Source organism: Salvelinus namaycush, chromosome 23 (assembly GCF_016432855.1).
Source record: "Salvelinus namaycush isolate Seneca chromosome 23, SaNama_1.0, whole genome shotgun sequence".
Taxonomy (NCBI): Eukaryota; Metazoa; Chordata; class Actinopteri; order Salmoniformes; family Salmonidae; genus Salvelinus; species Salvelinus namaycush.
Genome location: NC_052329.1, coordinates 14,870,570 through 14,886,049, shown reverse-complemented (window position 1 = coordinate 14,886,049; position 15,480 = coordinate 14,870,570). Strand labels below are relative to the sequence as shown.

The window sequence follows — 15,480 nt, the reverse complement described above, 5'->3', positions numbered from 1 at the left end:
TTCCCAGTTGTCTTGGAAGCACCACATAACCACAGTGTTAACTAGTTACAACACAGACGTGCAGACTGGGAAGGCGACAAAATTATGCCTCCTCGACCAACTAACTACCGGTACTTCAACTATAACATTACCACCCTTACGAAACAAGATAGCAGTCAGAGTGCAGTATGCTGCGTCCAAAATAAGTCGACTGCAGTTACCGCACGTTCAAAACTGCAATATTTTTTTGTAAGGAACGATTGGGTTCAATGTCCATTTCTCAAGAATAAAGTAAAGAACACATGTGTCATAAAAGTTGCTACCGAAAACAAACAGTTATTCACCACAAACCGAGCAAATTATGTGACAGTTTCTCATAACGTTAGCGCTAGCTGCATAGTAGAAAACTGCTTACCATTAATTAGCTATACACGTTTAGAATAGTATTAGCTAGCTAATAAAGGGATTCAAATGGATGTTTTTAATTCGGTCTGTCAATCTCCTGCCTTCGTCAATTCTCTTTCGTAGGCTAATGTTTATCACCTCGTAGGAAGGGGTGTCCTATCTCTTTTTGGGGTGGGGGTTGGTTGGGCTAACAGAGGAAAAATCACAGTCTGGGAGTGGAGACACAGCTCGAGCCCCCATATCGATCTACTGGGTTTAATTTCAATTTTAAAAGCGCGGATGAATGCGGTTTGTCAATTTGTTTCTCACACAATTCTGAATTAGCAAAGAGTATAGATGGAAATCATAACATTTACCTTTCTCTCCTTCAGTCCGCAGTCGGACGAAATGGGCGGTCCCGGAAGCCGGTAGCCAAATTCCGGTTTAATCAGTCATGTGACAGGGAAGCCGGTATGATTGTAGCTACTACCCGTTTTAGTTGAAACGTCGAATTGCTAAACCACAAACTAATGTGCAGTACAGTATTCGTGTAATATTAAAACTAATTCATACACGCACAATAAAACACACTCATCACTAGCGGCTAGATGGTTGCTTTTGCTCGCATGGGCATGGCCAGATTGGTGTCTGTGATGTCAGTGTGCAGTCTGAAAAGTTTATTAAGATATGTAAAACGTATCAGTTTAATATGCATTTACTTTCCTTAAATGTGTATTTCGAATGTTCATTACATACCGTTGTCTGCAACATCCAGCAAGTTAGTATTCAGAACCTCTGCTGCAGTGAGGGTTCATTACCAATCTCACCTCAGTAGCTCTCCACTGCTCAGTTTCATAATTAGCCATCCAGATCTGCCAACTGTGTAATGAAATGTATCTTTCAGAAACTTGTCCCTCAGGTATAACAGACAATTACACCAACTGGATCTGAAACTTTTATTTGAACCTTTTACAGTACTGTAACAAAACCAACAAAACTGAATGATGAAGAAGACATTTTCCATGCTCTAATTACAAAAAGGAGGTTGTCATGTGGGAAAGAGAAACCGGTTGTATTATTGATGTGGACTGAGTGTGTGTTGTTCATCACTAGGGCTGCATTTACACAGGCAGCCCAAATCTGATATTTTTTTTCACTAAATTGTTCTCTTGACCAATCAGACCTACTCTGAAAATGATCTGATTAGTCAAAAGACCAATTAGTGAAAAAAAATTTTTGGGGATGCCTGTGAAAATGTAGCTTTGGAGGCTGAATGAGAAGCAGGGAGAGGCTAAACACAGTTCCCTTCTGACAGCTGACCCTAGATCAGTTATATATTTGTGGAGCCTAAAAAGCTGGTTTAATACATTTATGAGGAACTGATCCTAGATCAGAACAAAGAGGAATCCAATCTAAATAGTGTGAATGAGGGGACAGTTTCCACTCCCTGCGCCAGTCAGTTTGACCACCCAGAACACAACCATTTATTTTCACAGAGGCTGTTGACAAGAGAAAGAAGGGTAGGCCTTCCTGGCTCTTTTCAGACATGGAATAAAGTAGTAAAATACGAGGTCTAAAAGAGTCAGGGAGGGCTACCAATGAGAGACCGGTAAGGAGAGTAGCGTGGGTACCAGGGGAGGACAATAGGGCGCAATCTAGGCATCGTAGTTGGGGTTCTTGCGGAGGATGACAAAGCCCTCCAGGATGGGGGTGACGGGGAGATACTCCTCTGTGGCCAGCTCTGCCCTCTCTCCATGGGCCAGGAGCACCGGCGTGGTGTGGGTCTGGAAACCTGTGATGGCTTTGGGCTTACCGGCCTGGCCAACTACATCCACCGCCTATGGAACAATTACATTACATGAACCATAAGGTCGAGTCCACTCTACCATCTTATGACATTACATCCTAATCTTGAGAGTAAAAAGCACTTGCACATCTACACGTTACTTTGCATTAGAGATGTTCAACCATAGTTAAAAAAATGAAAAGAATCTCCAGCACATTTTACTTGCAAAGCATCGCGTCATATCGTGCTGACATTTCGGCCTTCATCACACCATCTAAGCTACATCCTTAACTAGCATTACATTTTAAATATGAAGCTAATCACCCAGACTCTTATTAAGAGCATAGGGTGAGCAGCAGGCTTACCTGTCCCACCCTGACGGACACGGGCAGCGGTCTCAGCTCCTCGTCGAAGGTGACCAGCATACGGGGTTGCATGGCAGCCACCAGGCCGTAGAGGACGTAGTGAGACTTCCCCAGGATTACTGGAGCACACACAGGAAACAGCAGGGGGCGATGTCAACACAAACAGCCAAATACTCAGACCCAGGTTATGACATTCAGCAGACTTACTACCTGACATAAAAGGAGGACAATGAAACAAGCTGGGCAAGGGCCAATGCCATTCAGGAGTTGAACAAATGCTAATTGTTTTCTATGTGGAATTTTCCAGCCATACATTGAAATTCAGTTCACTTCCTCAAATGACTCAACAGAAATTAACTTCACCCCAACCCTAAACACAAGGACGTGGAAAAAGGGAGGGTAGGGAGAGGCAAATAAAAGGAATGGTGAAGGTAGATTAATGAGGAAAAGGACTCACTGTTCTTGACGTCGAGGAAGGAGACGAGGACAGTGAGTAGTCCTGCCACGGCCACCTGACTCATCAGCTGCCTGTCACTGTGGTACGGACACAGCGTTAAGGTCCCTTTACCCAGGTGAGTCAGACCCTGTGGACATGGCACAGAGCAAGGGTTAGGAGACAGACACATACTCTCCCCCTCTCTCTAAACACACAGGTTAGAGTGCCAGAGCGGCACCTCTTTTTGCTACCCACCTGTGCCAGTCGGACCATGAAGAGGTTGTTGGGGTCTTTGGCATGGTACTGAGCCAGCTGCCTCAGCATGGCAGCCAGGCGGGCATTGTTTGTTCCTGCGGACAGAGAGATGGAGCTGTGAGTCAGTGAGTTCTCATGGCAACCATCCACAGCTCGAGACACAGTCAGTGGAGAAGGTCTCATACTTTGATGTCATCTGTCACAGGGAATTCAGTTATATGGTATGTTGTTTCTTATTCAAGGATGAGGAATAATTACAGGGGAACATTGTGATAACTTAGTGAGGCAAATCAACATAACTTCTCAATATAATAATGAAGCCACTGACTGATTGGGTTCCAGACAGTAGGCACACAATAGAGCCCATTGGCCAGTAATGCCAGGGCCCACTCACCGCTGCCCACCATGCCCATGGCAAAGATGGAGTTGTGCGAAACCTCTGGGTCAGCATCGTGGGAGAACTTGCTGAGTGTGTCCAGGATGTTGAGGCGAGGATTCGACACGGAGATCAGGGCCAAGGCCAGAGGCACCGCACGCCTCAGAGTAGGCTCTCCATACCGCAACTATGAGAGTGAGTGAGGTGAGAGAAGGAAGGCAAGACAACGGAGAGATAGAGAAAAACACGTGGGATGGTTGGATCGAGTGAAAGAGACAGGGGCTAAATCAACCCCAAACATATCCTCAAAATGTGTTGAAGCCAAATGGAATTAACAGGTCAGAGGTTAGACTGACCAGGTGCCCAAATGCCCGTAGTGCCATCTCTGAGCCAATCTCTTCTCCCATGGCAATGAGTGCAATACCCAGGACAGCCACACCCTGGGAGGGGGAAGCAGAGAGCAAATTAGTTCAATATCAAATCTTCATTCAAACCACTCAGATTATATTTTTGTCATTTAGCGCCTTGCTCAAGGCCACCAACACATTTTTCACCTAGTCTGCTCTGGGATTCAAACCAGTGACCTTTTGGGTTACTGGCCTAACGCTCTTAAATGCTAGATTACCTGACACCCCTTTATTAACAAAAACCTGGCATACCTGGTGGGAGCCCATGTCGGCTGCACTCTCTTTCTTCTCTTTGTCCTTCTTATCCTTCTTGTCTTTTTCCTCCTCCTTTTCCTTGGCTTCATAGTGCTCACTGCAGATGTGGAGAAGCTGCTGCACCTTCAGTACGTTACCAGAACCTGGCATGGAGAGAAACAGAGATAAATATAGGAAAGCCATTTCTTCTAAATCTCAATGAGATCACCTGTATAAATAAATTATATTTAAATCAAATAAAAACCAAAAACAATTGGAGACAAAATGGAGCTATGATGAGACTGACCTGCATAGGCACAGACGTCCACCAGTGTGTTGGCGAAGCTGCGGAAGGGCTCAGGCACCACCTGCAGCGCTGCCAGGGTGGTCTCAATGGCCTCCCCTTTACCCAGGTGGTTGAGGCCCAGGCCCAGGGGCAGCCAGCGGGCGTATGTGTCTTTCAGTTCCAGCTCACTCTTCTCCATGATGGTCTGGACGATGGTGGAGGTGACATCACCGTTACACGAGCCCACGGCGATCATACCGCACGCCAGTGCCGTCACACCTGCCACCTGAGTGTGTGACAAGACACGTAACAAGGGACAGTGAGCTGGGTTTAATGAGTGTGGATGTGTACTTGACTTAAACCCCGACAAACTTTGGAACTGCACACACACACACCCCGTACCTCCATGCTGGACTTGGAGTCTACCATGACAGGCAGCAGCAGAGAGAGGACATCCTCACGGTTCGAGCCAGCGTACGCCAGGCCCAGGCTGAAGATAGAGGGGAAAGGTCAGGGGGACAAACCCTACCAAAAACAAGTACTTTTAACAGGCAGAGATTATACAGTGCTAAGAAAGGACTAAACAGACCTCAACAAAGGTCATTAATGTGTAAGAGGTGACAGGCAGTAGGGGCTAGGGGTTGATTTGAGACCGAACACCCATTTCCTTCTCTCCTTACCCGAAGATGGCTCCAATCCGCATGACGTTGCTGTTGTGGAGGACGTAGTCTGACAGCAGAGCCAGGGCCGGGTCACACTCGTTCCTAACCCCAGAGTTCACTATGCCACAAGCCAGGAGGGCCCCCGACTACAGGGAGAGAGAAGAGGGAAGAGAAAGGGAGACATATCTACATTAATAGCATTTGTAAGGCTTTTCTGGATGCTGTGAAGGTTGTGGTACGGAGGTTTTAATGCAGGGTGTTTGGTAAGAGGGTGAGTGTGTGCACGGACCTTTATGTAGTCCTCTGAGGAGTAGAGGTATTTGTCTATCTGTGTCAGACCACCGTCCACATCCCACAGCAGGATCATCCCCAGAGAGGCTGCAGCACTCAGCATACCTGGAGAGAAACACAGAATTAGCATCAACATTTACACAACAGCAATGTTATTTTTGTTATTCAAATAAAATAATATTCGTCACATGCGCCGAATACAACAGGTTTTAATGCAACAAAATAGTTAAAATGCCAAGAGGGGTGAATACTTTTGCAAGGCACTGTACATTAAGTTGCTGCTAAGAATCCTAGATTCATGAGACTAGTACTCACTGTCGAACCACAAAACATGAAACATTTTCAGTCAAGCCCTAAAAAATGTGAACCATGAGCCTCAGAAAGGGATGTGAGGCTGTGTCTGTGTGGGGGGGAAGGGGTTTCTCACCATGATCTTTGTTTTTGTACAGCCATTTGTTGCCATCATCTGTGAGGAGCTTGTCCTGTCCGAACCCTGCGTTGACGAAGCCGTTGACAAACGAGGAGGCCAGGTTCATACGAGCAGAGTCCACCTGGGAACCACTTCCTCCAAACCCTGACAGACAGAAGATGGCGTGATGAGAGGGAGGATGAGGAAAGGAGTGTGATATAACACGACCAGGACAATTAGTGTGCTGCTGTAGCGAAGGAAAACTCACTGTTGTTCTCCAGGTGGGTTTTGTAGATGTCATCTGGGACTTTGGGTTCCATGATGTCCAACTGTAAAGAAAGGGAACAGTGTGTTATTGGCTCGCTTCATCTCTTTCACTAACTGGTTTATTCACGAGACCAGCCGGCCGTTCATTATCCTCCAGCCTCATCTCTTCTCTCACTCTAAGCACCATTATTCTCCCACCCTGACCCCTACCCCACTCTTTCACTCTCCTCTTAGTACCTTCTTCAAGCCTCCTCCATTTCCCCGTCAACAATATCAAATGGAGCACGGTCCTCTGACTCATCTCTACACGTCAAATTCCTCTCTCCTTGGCCCTACTCTAAACACCTTCTCCCCCTCTCCAACATACACTCAGTCCCCACTGTCAGTCACACTCCATCCACTGACTTGAACAGTGACCCACTCATTAGTCCTGCTCCTATTGGATATAAGAGTGACGTCAACTTACCAACATTGCGACCAGGAATACGACTTTCCCGAAGCGGATCCTCTGTTTGGACCACCACCCAGGACAATGGATCTAATCCCAGAAGCCGACCAAAAACAACGGCGCCGCAGAAGGGGCAGACGGAGCGGCCTCCTGGTCAAGCTACGTAGACGTGCATGTCGCCCACCACTCTCGAGTATACAACTTGCCAATGTCCAGTCTCTTGACAACAAGGTAGACGAAATTCGAGCCAGGGTTGCCTTCCAGAGAGACAGCGATTGTAACATTCTCTGTTTCACAGAAACATGGCTCTCTCGGGATATGTTGTCGGAATCAGTTCAGCCACCGGGCTTCTCCATACATCGCGCCGACAGAGAACCACCTCTCTGGGAAGTGGAAGGATGGGGGTGTTTGCTTCATGATTAACGACTCATGGCATAATCATAACAACATACAGGAACTCAAGTCCTTCTGCTCACCCAACCTAGAATTCCCTACAATCAAATGCCGCCATTTTACCTCAAGAGAATTCTCGTCAGTTATCGTCACAGCTGTGTACATTCCCCCTCAAGCAGACACCACAACGGCCCTCAAGGAACTTCACTGGACTCTATGTAAAATGGAAACCATATATCCGGAGGCTGCATTTATTGTAGCTGGGGATTTTAACAAGACTACCTACATTTTATCAGCAAATTGATCGCAGTACTCGCGGGGGTAATACACTCGACCACAGCTACTCTAACTTCCACGAAGCATACAAAGCCCTCCCTTCGGCAAATCCGACAACGACGCAATCTTGCTCCTACCGTCTTATAGGCAGAAATTCAAACAGGATGTACCAGTGACTAGAACCATTCAAAGCTGGTCTGACCAATCGGAATCCACGCTTCAAGATTGTTTTGATCACGTGGACTGGGGTATGTTCTGGTCCGCCTCCTAGAACAACATTGATCTATACGTTGAATCTGAGTGAGTTTAAGGAAGTGCATTGGAGATGTTGTACCCACTGTGACTATTAAAACCTACCTTAACCAGAAACTGTGGATGGATGGCGGCATTCGCACAAAACTGAAAGAGCGAACCACCGCATTTAACCATGGAAAGAGGTCTGGGAATATGTCTGAATATAAACAGTGTGGTTATTTCCCCCGCAAGGCAATCCAACAAGCGAAATGCCGGTACAGGGACAAAGTGGAGTCGCAATTCAACGGCTCAGACATGAGACGTATGTGGCAGGGTCTACAGGAAATCACAGACTACAAAAAGAAATCCAGCCACGTCACGGACATCGACGTCACGCTTCCAGACAAACTAAACACCTTCTTTGACCGCTTTGTCTTTACGGACATATTCAATCGCTCCCTATCCCAGTCTGCTGTCCCCACATGCTTCAAGATGGCCACCATTGTTCCTGTACCCAAGAAGGCAAAGATAACTAAATGACTACCGCCCCGTAGCACTCACTTGTCATCATGAAGTGCTTTGAGAGACTAGTCAAGGACCATGTCACCTCCACCTTACCGGCCACCCTAGACCCACTTCAGTTTGCATACCACCCCAACAGGTCCACAGACGATGCAATCGCCATCACACTGCACACTGTCCTATCCCATCTGGACAAGAGGAATACCTATGCGAGAATGCTGTTCATTGACTACAGCTCAGCAAGCAACAACATAGTAACCTCCAAGCTCATCATCAAGCTGGAGACACTGGGTCTCAAACCCATACTGTGAAATTAGGTCCTGGGCTTTGACGGGCTGCCCCCAGATGGTGCAGGTAGGAAACATCTCCACTTCACTGACCCTCAACACTGGGGCCCCACAAGGGTGCGTGCTCAGCCCCCTCCTGTACTCCCTGTTCACCCATGACTGTATGGCCATGCACGCTTTCAACTCAAATCATCAAGTTTGCAGACGACACAGCAGTAGTGGGCTTGATTACCACCAACGACGAGACAGTCTACAGGGAGGTGAGGGCACTCGGAATGTGGTGTCAGGAAAACAACCTCTCACTCAACATCAACAAAACAAAGGAGATGATCGTGGACTTCATGAAACAGCAGAGGGAGCACCCCCCTATCCACCACGAAGGGACAGCAGTGGAAAAGGGGGAAAGTTTCAGTTCCTTGGAGTACACATCACAGACAAATTGAAATGGTCCACTCACACAGACAGTGTGGTGAAGAAGGCGCAACAGCGCCTCTTCAACCTCAGGAGGCTGAAGAAATTTGGCTTGTCACCCAAAACCCTGACAAACTTTTACAGATGCACAATCGAGAGCATCCTGTCGGGCTGTATCACAGCCTGGTACGGCAACTGCACCTCTCTCAACCGCAAAGCTCTCCAGAGGGTGGTGCGGTTTGCACAACGCATCACCGGAGGCAAACTACCTGCCCTCAATGACACCTACAGCACCCCGATGTCACAGGAAGGCCAAAAAGATCATCAAGGACAACAACTACCCGGGCCACTGCCTGTTCACACCACTACCATCCAGAGGGCGAGGTCAGTACAGGTGCATCAAAGCTGGGACCAAGAGACTGAAAAGCAGCTTCTATCTCAAGGCCATCAGACTATTAAATAGCAATCACTAACTCAGAGGCTGCTGCCTACATTGAGACTCAATCACTAGTCACTTTAAACAATGCCACCTTAATGTTTACATATCTTACATTGCTCATATCATATGTATATACTGTATTTTATACTTATATCTTTTACGCCTTGCTTATGCCGCTCGGCCATCGCTCATCCATATATTTATATTTTCATATTCTCATTCACCCCTTTAGATTTGTGTGTATTAGATAGTTGTTGGGGAATTGTTAGATTACTTGTTAGATATTACTGCACTGTCGGAACTAGAAGCACAAGCATTTCACTACACTGACATTAACATCTGCTAACCATGTGTATGTGACCAATAAAATTTGATTTGATTTGAAACAGTCTCACCTCTTCCAACCCCATCCCCTTTCTCTAGTAGTCTACCCTCTCTCCCCCCTCTAACTCTCCCTCTCTCCTCACCTCTCGGGCCAGGGCCAGGAAGTTGCTGTTGAGCTGGACGTTGGACATGATCTCCGTCAGGTCTTCGTAGTCCTCCACGTCCTCGTTGAGCTCCAGGAACATGCCGTGTCGGCCCAGCATGAAGGCCATCTCCTTCTGGATCACGCTACAGGAAACACCCACTAAACGGTCAACTCTTCATGCACATCATTAACTATGGAAAACACTGCTGAATGCATTCCCAATGATTGTCAGTTGAAAATATGAATAAATACGGAACTGCCAAAATAAAGGAAACATCAACATAGTGTGTCTTAATAGGGCGTTGAGCCACCACGAGCTGCCAGAACAGCTTCAATGTGCCTAGGCATAGATAGTATAAGTGTCTGGAACACTATTGGAGGGATGAGACAACATTCTTCCATGAGAAATTCCATAATTTGTTGTTTTGTTGATGGTGGTGGAAAACGCTCTCTCAGGCACTGCTCCAGAATCTCCCATAAGTGTTCAACTGGATTGAGATCTGGTGACAGAGACACACACCCCTTTAAACCCCCTATGCTCCTTTGAGACCCATCTTTTAAAGTCTCAGATCTCTTCTAGCCATGGTAGATTATGGGCAACCCTAAGCATGATGAGATGTTTTAATAACTTAATTCCCTAGAGTCGATTGACACATCTAAGCAACATAATAAAAAATCCCCATAAAAATCTGTCAGTTTAAGCTAGAGATGTGTTATTACTTCTCCATTAGATGGGTCTCAATCCACTGCATCCGCCGATGTTGCACTTCTGCATCTGCGGTGAAAGGTGAAAGACCGAGAGCAGTGTTTGCCAGACCATGAGACATCCCAAAAATCTGTCTTCTCACAAAAACGTCTGTAGCATCTGAACAGTTTGATGGGTCTGCAACCACTCTATGGAATGTGGAGAATCTCACAAATACGATGGTGTTTTCCGTTTTGCTCTACGACCCCCACAAGCGGCTTGGGAGTTGTTTGGGAGTTGTTTGAAGGTAACCGGTACCGGTTTTAAAACATGTATATATGCATGTATGTATGAAGGTAGTGTAAAAGGTGTGTAAAAAAAAAAAACATCTTTCCTGAGCTTTTTTATATCTCCTAGATATAGGACAAATACTTCAAAACCTTGTTAGTCTTTGCCATTTATGAATGTGTTATTCAACAAGTTTCTCTGGTGTAAAGGAGTAAAGAGCAAATTCAATATTCAATTTTTTTAAATATTTTTTTTTCAATATCTAGGATCCGAAAATTCAAAATCAAATAGCTAAATGATCTATAGTATGACCAACGTCATACATCTCCATGTCAGCTTAGAACCCCCCCCCAACAGCTTAGACTTTTAAGAATGAATTAACTCTGGAACCACATCTGTGCGGAAGCACCTGCTTTCAATATACTTTGTATCCCTCATTTACTCAAGAGTTTCCTTTATTTTAGCAGTAGCACTTTCGCGAAAGTGTTGCTGTGAGATAATTCAGCGAGAGAGAACGCAGTGAATGTGTTGTGTCCGTCCTTACATGTCTTTGCAGGAGGTGAAGATGTTCTCCACCAGTTCCACATCGTTGAGCATCAGGGCCAGCCTCAGGGCCTCTGGATAACGGTTAAACTTCCTGAAGATGTTCAGGGAACACTTTAACAGGGCAGAGTTCTCTGGCTCAGGGACATAGCTCACACAGCTGCAATGGAGGGAGAGAGAAGGAGAGAGGAATGGCAGAGGGGTTTAGGATTACTGAATAGAGGAACTTCCTTTTGTCTCTTCAGGCTGCTCTTAGCACACTACAGGTATATTGAGGCAGAAGCAGACTGTGGTACAGGTGTTTGAACGTGTGTGTGTGTGTGTGTGTGTGTGTGTGAGTGAAGGTATAGTTGAAGTCGGAAGTTTACATACACTTAGGTTGGAGTCATTAAAACTCGTTTTTCAACCACTCCACAAATTTCTTGTTAACAAACTATAGTTTTGGCAAGTCGGTTAGGACATCTACTTTGTGCATGACACAAGTAATTCTTACAACAATTGTGCCATGCTGATTGAGTTCGAATAACAGACTGGAAGCTTCAAAAGGAGGGACTGCTGAGGACTGGGGTAAAGTCATTTTCTCTGATGAATCCCCTTTCTGATTGTTTGGGGCATTCGGAAAAAAGCTTGTCCGGAGAAGACATGGTGAGCGCTACCATCAGTCCTGTGTCATGCCAACAGTAAAGCATCCTGAGACCATTCATGTGTGGAGTTGCTTCTCAGCCAAGGGAGTGGGCTCACTCACAATTTTGCCTAAGAACACAGCCATGAATAAACAATGGTACCAACACATCCTCAGAGAGCAACTTCTCCCAACCATCCAGGAACAGTTTGGTGACGAACAATGCCTTTTCCAGCATGATGGAGCACCTTGCCATAAGGCAAAAGTGATAACTAAGTGACTCGGGGAACAAAAAAATTGATATTTGGGTCCATGGCCAGGAAACTCCCCAAACCGTAATCCCATTGAGAACTTGTGGTCAATCCTCAAGAAGCGGGTGGACAAACAAAAACCCACAAATTCTGACAAACTCCAAGCATTGATTATGCAAGAATGGGCTGCCATCAGTCAGGATGTGGCCCAGAAGTTAATTGACAGCATGCCAGGACAGATTGCAGAGGTCTTGAAAAAGGGTTAACTGCAAATATTGACTCTTTGCATCAACTTAATGTAATTGTCAATAAAAGCCTTTGACACTTATGAAATGCTTGTAATTATACTTCAGTATTCCATAGTAACATCTGACAAAAACATCTAAAGACACTGAAGCAGCAAACTTTGTGGAAATTAATAGTTGTGTCATTCTCAAAACTTTTGGCCACAACTGTATGTAAACTTCTGACCCACCGGGAATGTGATGAAATAAATAAAAGCTGAAATAAATCATTCGCTCTATTATTCTGACATTACACATTCTTAAAATAAAGTGGTGATCCTAACTCACCAAAGATAGGCAATTTTTACGAGGATTAAATGTCAGGAATTGTGAAAAACTGAGTTTAAATGTATTTGGCTAAGGTGTATGTATTCTTTGGACTTCAACTGTACATATGTTTGCCCCTCATATGGTAAGGAGTGTGTGTTGTCCACTCACCTGGTGAGGTAGAGGCAGACCTTGGCATATGCATTATCATCTATATAGAGCTCCAGCATATCTAGTCTCTCAATCTCCATCAACAGGTCACAGGCCTCGTGCTCAGCGTTGTGAGCCATGTTGTAGGGCACAATCTCCTTCACAAGCTTTAGCAGAGTCTCCTGTTGTGTTTTATCACTATCCTCAACCTCCTGCCACTCTTTGGCCACCTCGCCTGCCAGGTGCCTACACACACACACACACACACACACACACGAGTTTGGGTCATTTTTACTTAGTCTACCATTGTTAAAGCATGACTAAGTGAAAATTCTACTTAAGTAGTAGGTAGGATTCACCCCTGTATGCGTTGTTAGCCATTTGGATTGGCATCCTGTATCCTACCTGACGTATTCATGTCCCCAGGATGCCAGCTCCTCCTGGGAGCCCAGCAGACGGTATTTCAGACACTCCCGCTCCCCACTCATTGTCATGGCCAAGACTGACACCACGTCCGCACAGAAACTCTGCAAAACAAAACAGACAAGAGTTAGCTAGACGTTTATATAATGACAGTTATGATGGGTCGTTCTGAACATGAACCTCTAGTGCCATCCAGTTCTGCAATGTCCAATATACTAGGTATGTATCACTGTTAAATTTTCTGTATCTCCAGTAACATTGTAAAATAAATCCATCCCGATTTTGTGGTTATAAAGTAAAAGCAACAAAAAAACATGAGCTAGCGCACACCCAGAGAAAATTATTTTATGTAGAGGTGCTGCCTAACAGCAAATAAACTATAAGCTATAAAAAATAATAAAGAGAGTCGCACACTGTGTATAAAACTCCCAGTAATTTATTGGGTTAATCACCAATGTTTCGGCATCACTGTGCCAGCTTCAGGATCCCTGAAGAAGGCACAGTGATGCCACCCTGAAGGCACAGTGAAGCCAAAACGTTGGTGATTTACCCAATAAATTACTGGGAGTAAAAGCAGACAGGGAAAGGAAGCAATAAAGTCTTGCCATCCCAATCTCCTGTTTTCCCGAACTGTCAGTTATCCATTTAGCAGTTATCCACATAGCCATCGGTGTTCCCACCTTGTTCTCGCCAGGCGCCATGCCCTCGTAGATCTCTTTGAGCTTGCCATAGTGTGGCCGCAGGAACTTCAGGGGCTTAGGCACAGAGGTCATGGAGGTGGTGGAGGAGCGGATCTGCCTGCGCAGCTCCTCTAGAGCAGGCCGGTACAGAGACGTGTCCGTCTCCTGTGGATGGGTGTTTGAGAGAGAGAAAGGGGCGGGGAGGTGTACATTTCATAAGTACAAATAATGTTGTTTGATATGGAGTCACCAAAGACTTGCAGTGTGTGTAAATGACTGACTCTCCATACTAACACCTTATGTACAGTAAAAAAAAAAAGAAGCTATAGTCCCAGAATGTCCAAAGCAAAACCAGACTTGAGGTTTAGCAGTTCTTGTGGTAGTGGTACTCACACCAAGTCTCTCCACCATCATCTCCAGCTCTTCTTGCAGCTGTTTGTCCTCATCAGACTGGAGAGAAATGAAAGGAACTGACATTACAGTATGACAGATTCAACATGGGAAATTTTAAAAAACGAACCCTGCACAGTAAACAAAGAACAATGTGTGTTCCAACAGGAAACTAAAGCAATAAAAGGCTCTGCAATTTGCTAACTGATAAATATTGGAGCATTCTGTCATACACCGGTCCTATACCATTGTCGACGGATGGAAGGGTTTCCCTGATAACTAGCTATATCCAACGTTGCCTCCATTGTTATGGTGTCTGAAATTGGCTAATGTACTGTACTCGCTAATACGTTTACAAACCCATTTATGTAAATAACTAGCTAAACAAACCACACGTAATAACTATACCCACCTCGCAATCAAAGATCACTGATCATAACACATCTAGGTATCTAGTTACTCTCAACAAGAAAATCTGATAACGACAGGCAGGTTAATTTACTGCAGTTGCAAAGTCACTAGCTACTGTATTGTAACAACATTAGCGAACTGTTTACAATGCAAAACTAACGTCATTTAGCTAGCTAACGTTACGTTATTGTAACTTGGCTAGCTAACTACTTAGCTAACTTTTAGTTTATCTATCGGTAGTTAATTTCTGGCCTATCATTAGCAATTGTTAGCTAACGTTAGCTCGCACAGCCAGCTACCGGCTTTGCTAACGTTAGCTAGATGAATACGTGTTTTATAACTCGCTTTCAGTCAGAAACAATCTTAATTGTTGGCACCTGGTATATAGCCAGCCATGACATACTTTTCATTAAAGGCGACTCAAACAGTTCATTATTATTTTGAATGACAATGCTTTCGGCCTGTTCAACCATGTCAACCAGGCAGTGAGTGACTCAGGCAAAAACGCTGCTCTGCTTCCCTTGTTCAAGATGTTTAGAAAAGTGGCCCAACTCACCAGTTCTTGCTCTTCTTTTTTATCCTTGTCCTTCCCTGTGGGCTTAATCTTCTTTTCCTCTGTCTTTTCGGACTGCTTTTTCTCTTTCTTTTTTGCGTCCTCCATGGTTGCTGTTTTACGAAATTCGGCTACGGATAAACTGAAGAACAGGAGACCAGGCGCACAACTTCCTCTCTTCAGAACCGTGGAAGTTTGCTGACATCGATAGTGTTCTACCGCCACCTGCTACGCGGGAATAATATTGCACCAATCCCTACTCTTAACCCCACGACGATAGATGGCAGCACTTAGTATATCCAAAGTTGACACATACA

The 15,480-nt window shown here is 45.2% G+C and overlaps 2 protein-coding genes across 3 annotated transcripts in view; both read right to left on the bottom strand.

Moving 5' to 3' along the window:
- LOC120018104 (eukaryotic translation initiation factor 4 gamma 1-like) overlaps positions 1 to 759 on the bottom strand; it is a 92,666-nt gene extending 91,907 nt beyond the window's left edge. The window contains exon 1 of one of the 2 annotated variants that reach the window (XM_038961091.1): positions 741 to 759. The gene's annotated coding sequence lies outside the window, so the exon portion shown is untranslated. Of the gene's footprint in view, positions 1 to 394; positions 472 to 740 lie in introns of those variants that run through there. The other variant, XM_038961092.1, reaches the window with a different exon arrangement.
- Positions 760 to 1,305: 546 nt separating this feature from the next.
- On the bottom strand, positions 1,306 to 15,357 carry LOC120018103 (26S proteasome non-ATPase regulatory subunit 2). The gene is made up of 20 exons (XM_038961089.1): positions 15,167 to 15,357; positions 14,203 to 14,259; positions 13,810 to 13,974; positions 13,112 to 13,233; positions 12,728 to 12,952; positions 11,134 to 11,292; positions 9,615 to 9,759; positions 6,139 to 6,199; positions 5,889 to 6,035; positions 5,460 to 5,566; positions 5,189 to 5,316; positions 4,911 to 4,998; positions 4,530 to 4,794; positions 4,241 to 4,386; positions 3,938 to 4,021; positions 3,600 to 3,768; positions 3,206 to 3,300; positions 2,972 to 3,098; positions 2,515 to 2,633; positions 1,306 to 2,201 (listed from the first exon to the last, which is right to left on the bottom strand). The coding sequence occupies exons 1-20, from the start codon at positions 15,269 to 15,271 to the stop codon at positions 2,019 to 2,021; spliced, it is 2,697 nt and encodes an 898-aa protein (XP_038817017.1). The 5' UTR covers positions 15,272 to 15,357; the 3' UTR covers positions 1,306 to 2,018.
- Positions 15,358 to 15,480: the final 123 nt, after the last annotated feature.

Coding starts and splice junctions, on each gene's coding strand:
- LOC120018103 (XM_038961089.1), bottom strand. CDS start 15,271: ATGGAGGACGCAAAAAAGAAAGAGAAAAAGCAGTCCGAAAAGACAGAG. Junction 4,999..5,188: donor CGGATTGGAGCCATCTTCGG/GTAAGGAGAGAA, acceptor CTCTATCTTCAG/CCTGGGCCTGGCGTACGCTG. Junction 3,301..3,599: donor CATGGGCATGGTGGGCAGCG/GTGAGTGGGCCC, acceptor CTCTGTCCGCAG/GAACAAACAATGCCCGCCTG.